Source organism: Pseudopipra pipra, chromosome 4, assembly GCF_036250125.1.
Source record: "Pseudopipra pipra isolate bDixPip1 chromosome 4, bDixPip1.hap1, whole genome shotgun sequence".
NCBI classification, from domain to species: domain Eukaryota; kingdom Metazoa; phylum Chordata; class Aves; order Passeriformes; family Pipridae; genus Pseudopipra; species Pseudopipra pipra.
Window position 1 is genome coordinate 63,734,772 of NC_087552.1, and position 16,710 is coordinate 63,751,481.

Genomic DNA, 16,710 nt, shown 5'->3' on the forward strand with positions numbered 1-16,710 from the left:
AAGCAAGTGTCCAGTTCTGGACTCCCCAGTATAAGAGACATGGAGATACTGAGTCAGCCCAACAGAGGACCTCTAAGATGACGAAGGAGATGGAGCATCCCTCCTACAGCTGGAATATCTCTCCTATGAGGAAAGGCTGAAAGAGCTGGGACTGTTCAGCCTGGAGAGGAGAAGGCACAGGGCTATGTATCAATGTACTTACGTACCCGAAGGGAGAATGCAAAGGGGATGGAACCAGGATCTTTCTAGTGGTGCCCAGTGACAGGACCAGAGGCAATGGGCACAAACTGGAACACAGAGGGTTCCCTCTCAACATTGGGAAATGCACTTTTTTCTGGGAGGGTGACTGAGCACTGGCACTGGAGAGGTGATGGAGTCTCCATCCTTAGAGGTACTCTAAGAGCCATGTGGACACAGTCCTGGGCAACCAGGTGGTCCTGCATGAGCAGGGGGGAACAGCAGCTGACCTCAGGAAGTCCCTTCCAACCTCAACCATTCTACTAATACTATGAGTCATATCTGAAATTTAAAAAGGTGCTGTGCCAAGTTATTACAGTACTTCTATGTTTCTTCTCTGTAATTGCAACAATTTGCAACTGTGATAATACCAAATGGGAACTCATTACTTGTGATAAAGTAAAGCCAAAGTGAAACCAGTGGAGTTGATAATGAAAGCTGTCATCATGTCTGAGTTCTATTTACTCTCAGTAACATAATCTGTATTTATATAACATGTAAATGAGTATGTAAGGTGTATGTGACAATTCATTTACTGCAAAGGTTTAAACTGGCCTTAAGTAAGGACCTGATCAAATTCAGCAATGGCACTAATTTGCGTCTTCAGTGTAGGATCACACAGAATGTATTTTTTATCAAGCCTCACCATTAAGCAGGTTAGTAGTTAGTGTGGCAGTTTCATCCTTGAACTGAGCTCCTCTGGAATGACTTATGCCATGTGTGACTGTGCCTTCAGTTGGAAAGTTGCAGGCACAAGCAGCAGAGGAGGCTTTATTTTACACTCCCTTGTTACTTACTTTTCCAGCTACCACCCTCATTTCCACCTGTTCCCAAGGCATGTTACATCTGTTAAGCATACCCACTAAATATCAAATCAATTGTATAAAATAATATCTTGACGGAAATGTGAATAGAAGGGGGAGCAGATTGCAGCAGCAGTTTGTCATATCAGAGTTGTCATACTGTCAGCCCAAAGTAACAACAGATAACACAAGGCAGGCATTGCACGTTCCTAATGAAACCATATTACACTCAGACTGCAAATGATCTTCTTAAAACTAAATGCGGTGGGTTTTTTGCAAATTTTAGTTTAATTTGAAGTAAACACAAGCTTCATGTTTGTTTAAACTTACTTTAGGTAAAAATAAGAATTTTCTTATGACTTCCAAGACAAGGAAATAATGAGGACATTGGGGGCCACATTTTTATTTGGGGATTAAAAACAACTCCAACATGCAGCAACACCAAGAAGTAGGATCTGACATTTAAAAAAATGAAACACATCAGAGCTCTCCATGATCTGCTGCAAACTTGGAACGTATGAAAACCAACTGAGTAACTCCTATTTTGAATTTATAGGTTGACTGTGTTGTTTTTTTTTAATTAAAAGGTATTCAAAGTCCCATGTGGAGACCTTGACTTATTTAAGTAGCTGGAAAATAAAAAGTAATGTATTATTTCCAAAAAGTGGTAAGATTACTATCAATACAACAGCAACACTTACAGGTAAGCTCAGAGCTTGCTTCCAGCCAAGGAGCTTTCCATGTATGTGCCAGAAGTGCTGGTGTATGTAGTAGTAACTTAGAGGAATTAGTTACTCGGTTACCGCCCTTTCCCTCCTTCCCTTCGCTCCTGTTGCTCTCCACGGAGGAACACTGCCTTAGGGGGAAGCTCCGGTTCATCCCACCCGGCTGCAGGGCAGCAGCCCCCGCCGCTCCCTGTTCGCCCACACCGGTCCCTTCAGCAGCGCCGGCCCTTCCCGAGCAGGGCTGTGCCCGCACCCCGGACCGCTCCAGCTGCCGCCGCCTCCCCGCGCGCTCAGCACCGGCCCCGCTTCCAGCGCTGCCATTTTGCAGCTGCCCCAGCCCGTCCCGGCCGCCTCCGTGACACCCCCTCGTTCCCCAGGGCCCGGCGGAGCGGGGTCCCTTTGCCGGTGCCGCTGCGCGGGGAGAGCCCGCGCAGGTCACACCGCCCTCACCAGCCGGCTGCCCGCCCCTGCGCCGCGGCCTCCGCCTCTTCCTCCTCCCACCAGCCCCGCCCGGCCCCGGCGGGCCCTCCCCGGAGACCTCCCCGAGCGCGGCGGGCGGTGAGTGGCAGCCGCGCCGTCCCCTCACACGGCGCGACGGGGAGGGGAGGGGGCCGGGGCCGATGGGCGGGCCGGGGCCGCCCCTGAGGGCTGCAGGGCCCTGGCGGCGCCCCAGTTGGTGCCCGAGTTGGTGCCCGGCCGCCTCCGGAGGCGCAGGGGAGCATCGGGGGAGTTCGCGCTGCTGACTTTGCCCTGTCGGGCTCGGTGAGCGTCTGGGGCGGGACCCCGCGCAGGACGGCCCGAGCTGCCGGGCCCCTTCCGGGGCGGCAGCGCCGCCCGGGCACACCCGGACCTGGCGGGGAGCGAGGCCGAGCGAACTCCGGCCCGTCCCCGGGGGGTGCGGAGTCACTGCCGGCAGCGCAGCGCGGGCGGTCCCGGGCGGCTCCCGGCTCCCCCTGCAGCGCCCGCCGGCTTGTGAACAAACCCGGGCTCCCTAAAGCCTTGCCCTGTCTCCCATTCCCAGACTTTTAGAGGAAATCCTCAAATCAGATCTTAAGGGCTGGTTTCTGCTGGCGCGGGAGGGAAAGTTGATGGTGCCCTTCGTAGGATAGGCGCGGCGTGGCTGTTGGGACGGGAGTGTTTTTGCGGGCTGGCTGATGCCGAGGGGAGTTCCTGCTCCCCGCCCTGTGCCGGAGAAGTGCCGGTGCCGCCCGGTGCCTGTTCGGGAAGGGGCTGGAGCCGGACCCGCCCGTGCCGCGCATCCCCCGCGCTGCGGCCGCGGCCTGGCTGCCCTGGCTGTCCCTCTGACAAAGCGCTAAGGTCAAGTTTAAAACTGGAGGCAAAGTAACTTTTGTGATTGTATAATGGTTAAAAATACCCGTGCTGGTTTACTGGGAAGGTATTTTAATCTCTGTGTTTTCCGAGGACTGTTTGAAGGTTGAACTGAACTGTCTTGGTTTATTTATAACTTAATGTAGAAACATAATACAGAAATGCATTTACTTGTATCAGTGAAATATATTCTGGTTTAGGGAAGCTTAATTTTGGCAACTAAGTTGTCAAATTACAAAGAATATGTTTTGGAATTGTAATATTGCTGGTACTTTTAGCACCCCGTCGTGATTTTAGTGTTCTTTAAGTGGAAAAAGTTGTTGGCTGAGTTATGTAGTATCTTTGGTTTTGGCTATACTACTTTCATCTTTACAGGGACATCTTCAGGTCAGCACTGTGAATTAATTCTGTATTTATCCGGAATTAAAAACTATAGTTTGTGGACACATACCTTCTACAATGCTCCTTGAAAGTTGCTTGACTTCAGGGAAGTTGCTCTTAAGCAGCAAGTGTTACTATATGTTACACTGTAGTAGTATGTGCATATCTTGACACTTCTGTCTTGTAAAAGCTAAACTTTCAGTGAGTACTTTTATTAAAGTTTACTTATTTAAGGAACTTTTTACTAATGAACTGAGATCCCCTCATTCTTTAGGAGAGGGCTTACAGTTAAAAGGCCTTCTCTTGTAAGGAGCCACAAGGCCTTTCCCTCCCTGCCTTAGTGTGGCATGTAAATACAATTTTTTTAAAAAAATGGATATAGTAAATAAAGTAAGGTTATTTTGTCCATGTGTATTTCAGTTGGAAATGTCTATAAAGAGCAGCCTTGGTGGTGTCCGCCTTCTCATTTTCCATGCAGAGTTCTACATCTCCTCCTCCTTTGCTTTCTAATATTTGTTGTCTTTCTCTGTCACCTGATTAGTTGATGGCAGTTAACCAGGCCTTTGATCTAAAGTGAATTTTTCTATTATTATAGATGTGTCCGTAAAAAGTTAGGGGCTAGTCTTTATTTCTTGCATGTGTAAGTAGAACATTAGATTCAAAGAAGTTGTTTAAATACAGTGTTTACAGGATTGATTAATTAATTTCAGTGTTTATTTACATTTGAAAATCAGTTCTTATTTAGTTAGGAAAAAAGGGAGTCCCTATTCTGGCACAATGCTGTATATATGGTCAGTCTTATTCAACAATAGCTGCCCAAGCTTGGAATTACTCAGGAATGTATAAATAAATCTTGAAGTTGCTATCTCCCTTCTTGTCCTTTTTTAGGCTTCTTGTTCAACTAATTATACAAATACGTTCAGATTTTAAGTTTTTACTTTGGTTTTACATTGTGACCCTACTGTCTGATATTTAGTCATTATTCTCTTCTTTGGCAGCTAAAATGAATTCAACTCCTGATCCTGCTTCAAGTCCCTCTCCCCCCCAGCAGCATCTTGGAAGGTCCCAGCTAAACGCTGCTCCTGTGGACCACAGGGAGAACACGTCTTCAGAAGATTCTGCAACTTCTTCAGTTCCTGGCTATTCCCGTAACAGAGAGAAAACTGAAAAAAATGGTAAGTATGAAAGCAGTTTTTATGCTAAATTGGCTTATGTTAAACACTGGGAGATTATTTGGTGTATGTGTATTCTAAACTCTGTTTAAAGAGACACTGTAAAGTAGGAACATAAATTTCTCCAATTTCTTTTAACTTGTTCTTGTGGAAGAGACTTTTCTTCTGCAGTTTACTTTGTGCATATTTTCAAATTTTCCTATCCAATTTTTCATATGTGTACAGAGCAATAGGAAAACAGTTTGTTTGAAAAATTGGCAGGAAGAATTAAATTTATCATAATACTATAATAATTTCAATTTAATTTTTTATTTGGCTAGATTGCGTACTGACTATAGCTTTAATATGAATTCTAATGTGGATGCATAGATACTACTGTAATGCAGACTGAGGGAATAACAAGCTGATATATGAAACCAGAATTGAAGTTAATATTAACCATCAGATAAGAACTTGGGCTTACAATCATCATACAGTGTGAAAGGCAGAATGATGATTTTTTCTTTCCCCTCACTGTGAAACCATTGAGTTTAAAAGATTGTGGAAACTGATGGGATGAGAGAAATGTCTCCTACAAAATGTAAAACAAAAAATATCTGACTCCTGTATTCAGCTACTGAGTTCCAGTTTTAAATTCTGTTTGTAATTTAACACTTGAGCAAGACAGTCTTGTGTTCAACATCTAGAAAAATTACTGCTCTTTAACTTTCTTTAAAATTTGACTTTTGATTGTGAAACTGCTTATGTGCCTGTCCTTAGACTGACATATATGAGTCACTCTGTTGAAGGTAATAAGGCTATCCAAGAGTTTAAAATTATTAAATGTGTGAATATCTATGTGGCATGAATCAGATGCAGCTGAGCTCTGCGCATAGTTCAGGCCAATATTGTGGCTGTGTTAGCACATCTATTGTGTGCATCTAATTCAGAATTGACTGTTGGAACCTTCTGGGTTCTTTGCTACTAAAAAGCACGTTCCAGATAGAGGAAATTATTTTTTTAGATACCTCAATTTCTAAGACTCCTCAGTGTTCATTACCAATTTTTTCATCTAGCCCACCTGTAAAAGAATTGAGAAATTAGAGAGACCTGACACTTCTAACATTAATTAAGTTATTATTAATTTAGAATCAGTGCCAACAGGTATATTTTCTTTCATTCTTCATTCTCCAGTTTCTTAATATACTTCAACAGGGAAAGAATAGCAACTATAATGTGAATGTGGTATAATGTTATCTTGGGCTTAGTTATAATGTGATTTGAAAGAGCAGTACATAGGTTTCTGTTATTGGTGCCCACATTCATGCAAGATTCTGAAAATTAATACAAGCGTTTTAGCGGTGTTTTGCACATAGCTGCTGTCACGTGTTTTTTTCTGGCTAATTTGGAGATTTCCTTATTCTACACAAATACTGGACTTCTAACATAATACTGATTTTTATCCTAATTCTCTTCACAGGCCTGTGTGTCTACTAATGATCTCTACCTATGCAGTTTTGTTTTAGAGATGTTCTTATTTGTTCCCCTATAAAAGAGGACTTTTTACCATTGATGTATTTCTCCATTTCAGTTGTGACTCATTCCTGATTGCTTTAAATCTCTTCCCATTAAAATATTATTGGTGCCACTGTCATTGCACTTTCCATCCGTGTATTAATGTATGCAAGTATTTAATGCAGCAGAATGAGCTACTGTTGCCATTGTGTCATGCTGGAGTCTCTAACAACCAAGATTTTAGTGGATTTAGATGAACATGTCTTCAGTAACATGTAATACAGTATTTTCTTCTATGGTTATTTTAGAGTTATGCCATTTGGCATAATGCTAACAGTTTCTAGAATTGAAAACTTTTTTAAAAGAAAGGAATTAGAGAATTTTTTTTCCACCTAGAGCAGCACTGGTCATCAGGACTTAAAAATGGGGATTTTAGTAGGACGTCAGAAAGAAGTGCAAATAGAAATACAAATTCACAGAGATGTATGTGCATATAAAAAACAATATGACAGAAAGCGATATCTCAAACAGAAAACTGGCACTTCAGCAATTTTTAGAATATGACTGACAGAGAAAGTATTCCTTGGAATCACTAGAGCCTTTACCAATAAATAACATTCAAATTGCTGATAGGTCTAGGGAGAGCAAAGGATTTGGTTTCTTAGCCATGGCATGTTGTGGTTTAATTGCATCAAAGGAAATATGCACTAGACCAGATGTTCTGAGAAGGGCTCTGCTGATTTCTTTCTTGGAAGATTAAGAAGTCAGTTATTTTGAATAGTCACTATGATCATGACTAACTGAGTGATGTAAAGGAGGACTGAAAAGACCAGCACATTGATATACAAAAAGCCATCTCAATAAATATTATCAAATATGTAGAACACTCCTCTTTACTGATGACTTTAGTATCTTGCACAAAATTTTATAAACTTAAATTTGTAATAGAAGTAATTTAATTTTTAATAAATCAGCTATGATTTCTGTTAGAGATTGGGAGGTGTACAGTGTACATCTCAATTATCTTGAAAGGCAGTTTTATCCCAGGCCTTTCTACCGCATGCCCATGTGCCCTTCCCCTAAAGAGGGTTACTGGTATCCTGGGCTGCAGTAGTCAAAGCATTGCCCCACAGGTGGAGGGAGATCCTTCCCCTCCACTCAGCACTGGTGAGGCCACCCCTGGAGTGCTGTGTCTACCTCTGGGCTTCCCAGTACAAGAGAGACATGGAGTGAGTCCAACAAAGGGCCACAGAGATGATGAAGGGACTGGAGCGTGTCTGCTGTGAGAGAAAGCTGAGAGAGCTGGGGCTGTTGAGCTTGGAGAAGGAGAAGGCTCAGGGGGGTTCTATCAATGTTCGTAAATACTTGAAGGAGGGGTGCAAAAAAGATAAAGCCAGGATCTTTCCAGTGGTGCCCAGGGACAGGATCAGAGGCACTGGGCACAAACTGAAACACTGGAGGTTCTCTCCGAACATGAGAGGGAACTTTTTTGGTTTTTGAGGGTGACCAAGCACTGGCACCCTCAAAAGGTAGGCTGGGAAGGTCAGAGAGTGTCCATCCTTAGAGATACTCAAAGGCCATGTGGTCCTGGGCAACCAGCTGTAGTTGGCCCTGCATGAGTAGAGGGGTTGGAACAGGTGACCTTCAGAGGTTCCTTCCAACCTCAACCATTCTACTAATTCTGTAATATTCTTGCCAAAGTATCTGCATTTCTGATCTGTGCATTTTCTTCCAGCCTTTATTTATACCCATTGTGTTTTAAGGCCATAGACTCAAAGTGAATGTTAAGTAATTTGTTTCCCGGAAACACCCATCATCTGTTCCTGTAGCATTATCCATATCTTGCAGCATAATCCAGCAAATTAATGAGCGCCCTGGCTGTGATCCAGTAAAGCACTTAAGCACTCACATATCCTCAGCTGCTTGGGTACTTTCTTTGGGTTGAACTCCTATACTACAGGGTTTTTCTTAGCAATCCTTCAGTCTATATTCTGCTAATGTATCGTTGGATAGTGTTTATGTTACTCCTCATATAATTCCTTTAACAAGGTAACAGTGGTTTGAGAATTTATTGAGCTAATCAAATCTGAATTTAATGAAAAAATATTCAATTGTTAGGATAATTTATAGATAACTGGTTTTGCTGAGTTAAAAAAGAAAAGGAGCATATTCGTATTTCTACCCAAAACTGTTGCATTCTGCCTACATATGTTATTGAGTTTTGTGTATTTGTAGGGAATGGAATGAATATGGATACGTCAGCTCTCATGTTTACAAACAAATGAGGAAAAAAAAGTTGTTACTCTTTCAAGGATATTCACAGACAGGAAGTTTATTAGTGAGCAAAGCATATACACTACTAATTAGAGCTCCTGAAATTTTAAAACCATTGAGTCATCAGTATCCGTGTAAGCAAATTACAGGAGAGTTTGTGTATAGCAAGGAAGATCAGTGTCTGCTTACTTGTGAAGTCTGTCAAAACAGACTAAAACTCAAATCTCCAAAGACATTTTTATGTCTCTCAAGTGCAATAACCCTTTCTGGCATCTGTATTTCATCCACTCTGCATCTTCTTCCTTCAGATACAGCCCTAAGGCAGTGCAAAAAACCAGAGCTCAGATGAGAGCTCTCGAGGTCCCAACACCAAATTCTCCAAGTAGGCTTAGAAACATCATTCTTGCTAGTGGAACCATTTCCTCCACCTGTACACAGAACAGAGAGGGGAAAAAGCACCTTCAACATGGTGGCTTAGTTAGCATGTGGGTATCTGTAGTGCTGCTGCTATTAATGTAATGGTTTTTGAAAGAGATGCCTGAATCCACACTCCAGGTAAGTGGTCTGTATTGCTGAGCTAGAAAGTAGATTTATTGGCCCAGGGGATGTTTTACTTTTGATTCAGATGAAAGGAAAACAGAGTTGAGAGAAACTTCTTACAATACGGTGGCGATCAAATACTTGCCTGGGATGTCAGGATTCGAGTAACTGCTTCAGGTCAGTCACAATGGTAACTTGAGCTGGACTAACTCTCACCGCAGGGGAACATTTATTGTGCTGCAGGATATCTGGAGGAGCTACCATTTCTTGTAATGCTTAAGGGCGTTCCAGCATGTAAAGTGTCTTTCTTAAAAATTGACTGTCTGCTAGTCAGCAGGTAAAAGAGGTCATACTAGGATAGAGAAAGTGGGGGCACTGTGAGGGTGATAGCTTTCTTTTCTATGTGGATAAAACAGATTTTATGTGGTTTTTACATCATTCATGCACATTTGCTAGCCAATAAGGTTGGAGAGGAGGAATTGCAAAGCTAAGTTGCAGTGCTTGAAGAAACGTTATGTTGGTTAAGGAACTAATTTTGGTTTTGTTTTGTTTATACAGAGTTCTGCATGTACTTAGGTTATGAGGTTTTAAATATCTCTTGCAAGAGAATTACTTTATTATTTGAGTGACTTAGAATTTATGAATAGTAAAAAAAAAGGTCTTTTAAACAGTTTATGGTGCATTATAACAATTTACAACAGTGCATCTCCAACACATTGCTAAATGATAGCTAACAAATAGGGAACCTCTCTAATTTACAAATATTTTCTGAGTGTTAGCCTCTTCCACTTCAGGTTATAGAAAACCTTTGCTTCAGAGCTCTGTTGTAGCACTTCTGTGTCTTCACTTTCTGGCAGTTTGCTATTGTAGACTAACTCTTGAGGCAAAGTGAAATGTTTGTGCAAAGCTTGAAGAAATCTCAGAAAAACCTTTGATTGTTTGAAGGGGCATATTATATCTTGAAGTATTAATTACTTAACAATTTGACTGTCAGTTTATTAATGCCCCTTCAAACTTTACCTGTAATTACTAAGGCTCCTGGAAAGCTCATTTGCCAGGCATTGCTGTGGGGGAGAAAGGTTCTATCCAAAAAAAAGTTAATGACTGTGTTTTTGATAAAATTTTGAGACATCATCATAGTTGCTGCAGAACAATGGAAATTGGCTTTTTCAGTCTGCTGCTATTGTTGTCAATAGCATGCTGGTGGTTGTAGCATATGTAGGAGTAAGATTGGACACCCATTTATTTGAAGAAAGATTCTCTTTCACTATTTACAGAAATGGCTTTTTTTCTGCTGATAACAAAGATACTGTTACTGCTAACAATTTTTCACATTCACACAATGAACCAGATTAAGAAAAGTGCCCTAGCTCAATCTTTACCCATTATTTTTCAGGTGGATAGTTTTCCTAATCTGTTTGATAATAAAATGTTTTTTTTTCTAGCATAGTCCTAGGGTGTTGGAAGGATAGAAATGAGCAGTTGAAGGGTAGAAGAGGAAGAGCTATGCTCAAATTTTTAAAGTATATAACGAAATGGGAGTGGCTCTATAAATTGTTTGGTGTTAAGGTTTCGAGGTTTCTATCGTACACATTTATAAATTTAATCTAGTGGTTGGAATACAACCTTTCAATTAAGTTTCCTTTGAAAGGAATCCAATATTCGTGTTCTGCTGTGCAAACAAAATGCGTTAAATGGGAACTGTTGAAAAGTTAAAAAGACATACCTTATCTGAACCAATTCTCTAATACAATATATCTGCACTCAGCAGCAGCCAGCACTGCTAACTTTTGGACATGTTTTGCAATGGCTTTGGAGGAAAACATTGGAAGTACCTAATAACCGTACGTTCATCTTCAGATAAAACCACAGCAAATCCCTGTGACACTACAGGAATCAAGGAGAGACTTGGAGTCTGTTGTGCTGCTGGAGAGCCCCTTGCAGCAGCAGCAGGCCCACTTTGTTGCAAAAGTTAGGAGACTGGAAACTGGGAGATAAAAGGAATCCCTTGCAAAGTTAGTTAATTACAAGTGTTTACTTAAGACACTGTGGATTTGCTAAAGAGTTGCAATGGGCCTCTTTGAAGGGCCACTCTGTTTTGATGGTAAGCTAGTGAACTGCTGGAGTGGCTCTATGGTGAACTGCTCAAACTGCAGAATTGCTGAAATTTCATGTGCATTGTGCAGGTTGTCATGATAACTTTAGGTCTGCACCTACAAAAATATGTGGGCTTGGTGAGGTTTATGGTTTCAACTCTTTCTTCCATTGCTTTTCTGTAGGTTGAATTTTTTTTTTTTTTTTTTTTTTTTGGCTGGAGAGGGTTAATAATGATGATTACCAACTGAGAAATGACAAAACAGCTAATTTATTTGTAACTCTTCATTTTTGGGACATGTTAGATTTATCCCAGCTCATCCATAAAGAATTTAGTCAGATGCATGCGTAGAAAAGACAGCAGGACTGTCTCATTAGTTGTGTGTAAAATTATTTTAATGGCTTTAAAAGATCATTGTACAATAATAGATATGCTAGAAAAAAATAACTTTTTTCTCCAGTTTTAAAATTTATAGTCTATAATATCATCACTCTTAGTCTTCCACCTACACGCTTTTTTTTTTTATTGCTCTCCTGACAATTTACCTTCATTTTGTGGGGGTGCAGAAGTTGTTCCCGTTTCAATTTAATGCTATTTGATGACTTGCAATTGTGGTGTGACTAAGAGCATTACTGTATCTACAAATGTGTTGCTCCTCCCAGAGAAAGCAGAGTTGAGTCCCAGACTTCAACACCTTTGTAAACAAATATTATTCGCTTCTCTCCCATCCCTGTTATCACCTTTAAGAATAGAATGCCTGCCAAAGTATGCTCATATAAATACTTCTAATTGTTCTTGGGACAACTAGGACCATCTTAAGATCTAACTATGAAGGTGAAAGATCTAACTATGAAGGTTATGAAGGTACAAGAAAAACATGCAGTGCACTCTTAATTGTACCAAGCTGTTACTTTGCAGTAGAAATAAGAACACGGGAGGCTTCTGAATGGATGAAAGAATTCAGCACTCAAGGAAGAGCAGCTAAGCATCTAAAGTTAATAAAAGCGTTTTTCAAATCAATGATGTTTGTTGTATTTCTTCTTCTCCAGTCAGTTCCTCTGTGTCATTATATTCTATATGTACAAATCATGTTTATGACATGTGACACTTGATGCCTGCTTTTAAGTGGAATGTCAGTCTTTCCAGGAATTTTACTCCTACATACTTACTGCACACAATACCACTCAACTTTTGGAGCTTGTGAAAAGGGAGTAGGAGGATTTTTCTAGAGCCTCAGACTGGCTCTGCTGAACACTGAAAGCTACAGTACAATGGAGTGACACACAAAAGCTATTAGAACCTTCATTTATTGTTACAAAATGTACAGATCAACTTTTTACAAAAGTACATTGATAGTGTACTGCTACCACATTCTACCCATGGATGAATCTGTTTTTCCTGAGTGAAAGAAATCAGACATCTTTGGAGATAAGGTTACATAGCATCTCCCAACAAATGGAATGATTTTTATTTTGTCACTAGCATGTATATGCCCTTAGTCCTAAGGGTGTCTGAGATTCTAGAAAGCTCGTGTCATAGTGAAAACAAAATCTCTAATAAAAAGCTGGTGCTGTTCTCTGAAATTGTTGGATTTGTTGAATTTTATTAACTTAGCAGATTTGTACTTACAGAAAAAACTTTTCCTGCATAAAATCCTGTGTAGCACTGCATGAAAATTATGACCATACACTTCCAAAAGGGACTGGAGGTATTGTGTAAGATGTGACTCTGAAAGAAGTAGGGAGATTTTGCACAAAATGTATTCTCTGTCTGTTTTGGTTGATATCCATGGGCAGGCACCCCTGTAAGATTCATTTTTCTACCTTTTCTTGATTATTTACTGCTTGAAAAGCAATTATTTACTTTGTATGTGCATGCATTCTTGTTGCCCACTTCCTACCTAATATTATAAAATTTTCTCCATACTACCAAATGAACTATTACTGAAAATTCACCATAAAATTATTTTCTATAGCTAGTATATTTAATTTGTGAAATTCTTAAAGGAAATTCACTTTTCTAACATAAATTAACTCCACATTTGCAACAGGCTGTTATTTCTGATGTTTCAGTCATATTTTGTTTGTTGGGGTTTTTTGTACCACAAAAAGACCACGTGATTACAATACAGTCCTATCATAGTTTTGGACAGTATAGTAAAGCCTCTGCTGACTTTGTAAGAAGCTATAACAGTTTTTGACTGTACTCTAGCAATAATGGAGGTAATGAGAAAGGTAAATAATGGAGGAGTAGAGAACAAGTCTGGTGAAAGCTGAGGTATAGGAGACACAATTCACTTACAACAGTGGTTGGAGAATCCCATTCAATCATCCAAAGCCGAAAGATGACAGTGCTTCAAAGTAGTCTGCATATACAGAGTTTTTGCAGGTGGGTTCAGTTTAGCAGCTGAATACTTAGTTTTTAGGAAGCCAAATTATGCTTTTTCTCTTTTGGTTAATTTTAGCTTGTTTCTACTGTAGGCATTGAAAGCCAGGGAACAGAACACATTTCAGGGCCCTTAAAGGCAAACTGAGGATGATGGAGGATGAAAAATTAGTATTAAAAAGTGACTGGCTTTCAGCAAGTTGATTAATTGGAGATATTTATGGTAATGTTTAAGGTGATGAGGGTCCTTTCTGTGCTCCACCCTAAATTCCTTTGTTTCGGGATTTATAACATGGTTTTGATCTGTTACTGTCTGTTTCTTTTTCAGGCTAATCCAGTGCTGTGTTAGATAGCTACATTTTAATTTTTTTTTCGTGGCACAGAGTGCATTTATAGTTCTAAATTCAATGATTGTAGAACAGTTAGACCCTATCTTCAGCGCTTTTATTAATATTAAGAATAAGCTTTGCATGTTGCACTTAAGAGGCATGTTTTTATGGAAATATCTAGACGTAAAAAAAGATGAAATAAAAATCCAGCTTCAAGTTCATCATAATGAAAGTCATGAAAGAGGCTTTTTCAAACACAAATAATTCTATATCTGTCTTTTCTGTGTCATGTCTGTCTCTACCTACACATTCATTTTTTCATCTTACCTTGTGGAGCATGGTGGGAGGAGTGGAGTTTAACAGCGAACATAGGTTATGCTAACTAGTATCCTCTCACAGTAAAAGCAAGTAATTTTCCTTGTGGTTCAGACAGAACTCCCTTTCAGATTCAATTACAGTAAAGCCTTGCTAAGGCAGTAAAATGATGTATGCCTGAAGCTTCAAGTAAGTACAGTGCTGTGCAATGTGACAAAGTTCAGTTCAGACATCAGTACTCTTCAAGGTATATGGAGAATTTGTTCATGTGTGGGAGAAGATCTAATGTCAAAGATGTTCTTCCCTCCCTGCTCCCACCCCAGTAATTTAGCTGGTTCAAATATCTGTGGATGAAAGCTTGTTCTCTACTGCTCTATCAAACATCTGAATTATTCTTGTCAGTTAATAACATGAAGCTGAGAGAGACGCCTGACATCTGTGACTTCTCATGAGTAGAAAACCCACATATGTTATGTACTGAGCTTCTAAAATAAAGGTAGTGAGAACACAAAATACAGTTTTTCTTCCTCTGGATGCCATCCACCTTTTTCTTCTCGCCTACCTGAACTAACATGGGAGTGTTACAGTTTGTGAAGGCTCACAGAAGTTGCTCAGTGTTAATACTGGAGAATGTGATAGGCTTTTTCAAGTTCAATATTCTTGTTACCTTTTTCATGAGAATCCTTTACACTATTAGTTACAGCATGCCTGCTGGAGCCAGGGAGCTTTTTCTAAATGCAGTGCTAATGCTGTCCTTACCTGATTCTATTCATGTTTTACTGAGATGTTAAATGTGTTCAGTATCAGCTGTTTCCTTCTCAGAATGTTCTTTAGCACCTTCAGCCTAGAAATTTTCTTGTTCAATGGCGAGGTCTTAGTATTGTGCTTTCTGTGTTTTTTTTCTTTTACCCTTGATTTGTCCAGTTGCTTTTTAAACTCATGGAATTATTTGGCGTTTATCCATATATGCCTTTTAGGTTTTGGATTTGGAAAGACATTGAATAGTCTCTCTATTTACCTGGTCCATTTTGCAAATTCTTCATGTATATTGTGTGATGCTCCTTAGTTTCTTCCCCAAGGTTATAAAGCCCTGATAATAGTGTCTTACTAGCACTGAGCTGTGTTTTTCATAAAACACTGTGTAACAACTCCAAGGTGTTACTCTGAGTGGTAATAGTTCAGAGCTTATCCCTGTGTGTGCAATGGTAATGTTACTTCTTGGTTTGCTGCATTTGACCTGGCCTCTTATCACTTAATCAGTTGTTAAATCCTTCTGCAGGTTTTTGGGGGGAGGTTTGGTGGGTTTTTTGCCTGAATAACAGAGAATCATCAACAGACTTTAGCACCTCTATGTTAGCCCCCTTCCTTTTTTCATTCACATATAAATGCATTGAATGATGTAGGCCTTATTGTATATACCTGCGTATCTGAAGTGATCAACTTTCCCCTGGGAGAATGAAAGGTGTGTATTTCTGTTCTTCATATTTTATTTCTTAATCTCTCACTTATCTGTGTAACAGGCTACATTCAAATTTGTTTAGAGGACTTCTATGAGAGGCCTTACTCAAACTACCTTTGGAGATGGAAATATGAACTGGATCCACCTGTCCAACCTTTTGACTCCTTCAGGGATGTCTTATGTCGAGGCTTTTTACCCAGTATCTTTTTTTTTTCTCAATTAGGGAAAAAAGGGGGTTTCTGTCTTTTGGTTTATCTGACTACTTAACTCATAAAGTTATTTGTTAAAAGTCTTCAAAATCATGTGTCATTCCTAAATGTATAACTTTCTGGGATGTAGTTGATGCCATTGTCGCTGCTTTCTGGTCCTTTTGTTACCCTGATTTTTGTCAGTGTGCCTTAGTCATCTTTATTCAAACAAAAGATCAAGGAAACTGCATTTTAAAACCCTGTACTTAAAAAATCTAAAATTTGCAAGATCATTTGTGAGACTGCTAGCCATTGCTTGGCTCACTGTGCTGGGCCACCTTGGTAACAGTTTTTACCTATGGCAACTATCAGATCTTCTCATGGAATAGTGGAAATGTTTATGTATTTTTCTCGATGTGTATTCAATGAGCTTGGAGGTTGGAAGGAATGTATCACTTGTGTTGTGCATATGCTTAATTGTTCTTGACTATTTTCAGTCACTTCAGGAACACTTGCCGTACTAATAAAATGGGAAGGCCAATCCAGAAAGCTTGTTTCATATCTTGTCATCTTGGATCCTTTATTCTCCCCAACACATGGGTTTTTGACTCCTCCTCCTGCACACCCCTGTCACTTCTTTTTCTGAGCACAAATGAATGCTTATAGTCATGATCATATCAAGTGTGTATGCCATACAGGTTTCCTTCATACTCTTAGTGTGGGTGTTGCTTAATGCATTCATCTTTTGTTCAGTAGAGTTTCCATGAGCTTTAATATTCACTCGTAAAACCTGTAATTTCTTTTAAACTTACATATTTCATGTGAATACTTCATTATTGCTTCCTGTACTTTCTGTTTTCCTTTTATTTTGTTCTCATTAGCCTTTCACTGTTCAAAGCACTTAGAAGTCCCCAGCTTGTGTTTGTTTAAAAAAAGGATTTGTTGTGCATGATGACATAACTGTCTCAGGGCTGTCCTCCAATA

General features: G+C 40.0%; 1 protein-coding gene across 2 annotated transcripts in view; it reads left to right on the forward strand.

Moving 5' to 3' along the window:
- Positions 1-2,208: 2,208 nt before the first annotated feature.
- WFS1 (wolframin ER transmembrane glycoprotein) overlaps positions 2,209-16,710 on the forward strand; it is a 33,479-nt gene continuing 18,977 nt past the window's right edge. The window contains exons 1-2 of one of the 2 annotated variants that reach the window (XM_064653277.1): positions 2,209-2,323; positions 4,474-4,650. In XM_064653277.1, the coding sequence (XP_064509347.1) occupies positions 4,479-4,650 (172 nt within the window). In that variant the 5' untranslated portion in view covers positions 2,209-2,323; positions 4,474-4,478. Of the gene's footprint in view, positions 2,324-2,376; positions 2,528-4,473; positions 4,651-16,710 lie in introns of those variants that run through there. The other variant, XM_064653276.1, reaches the window with a different exon arrangement.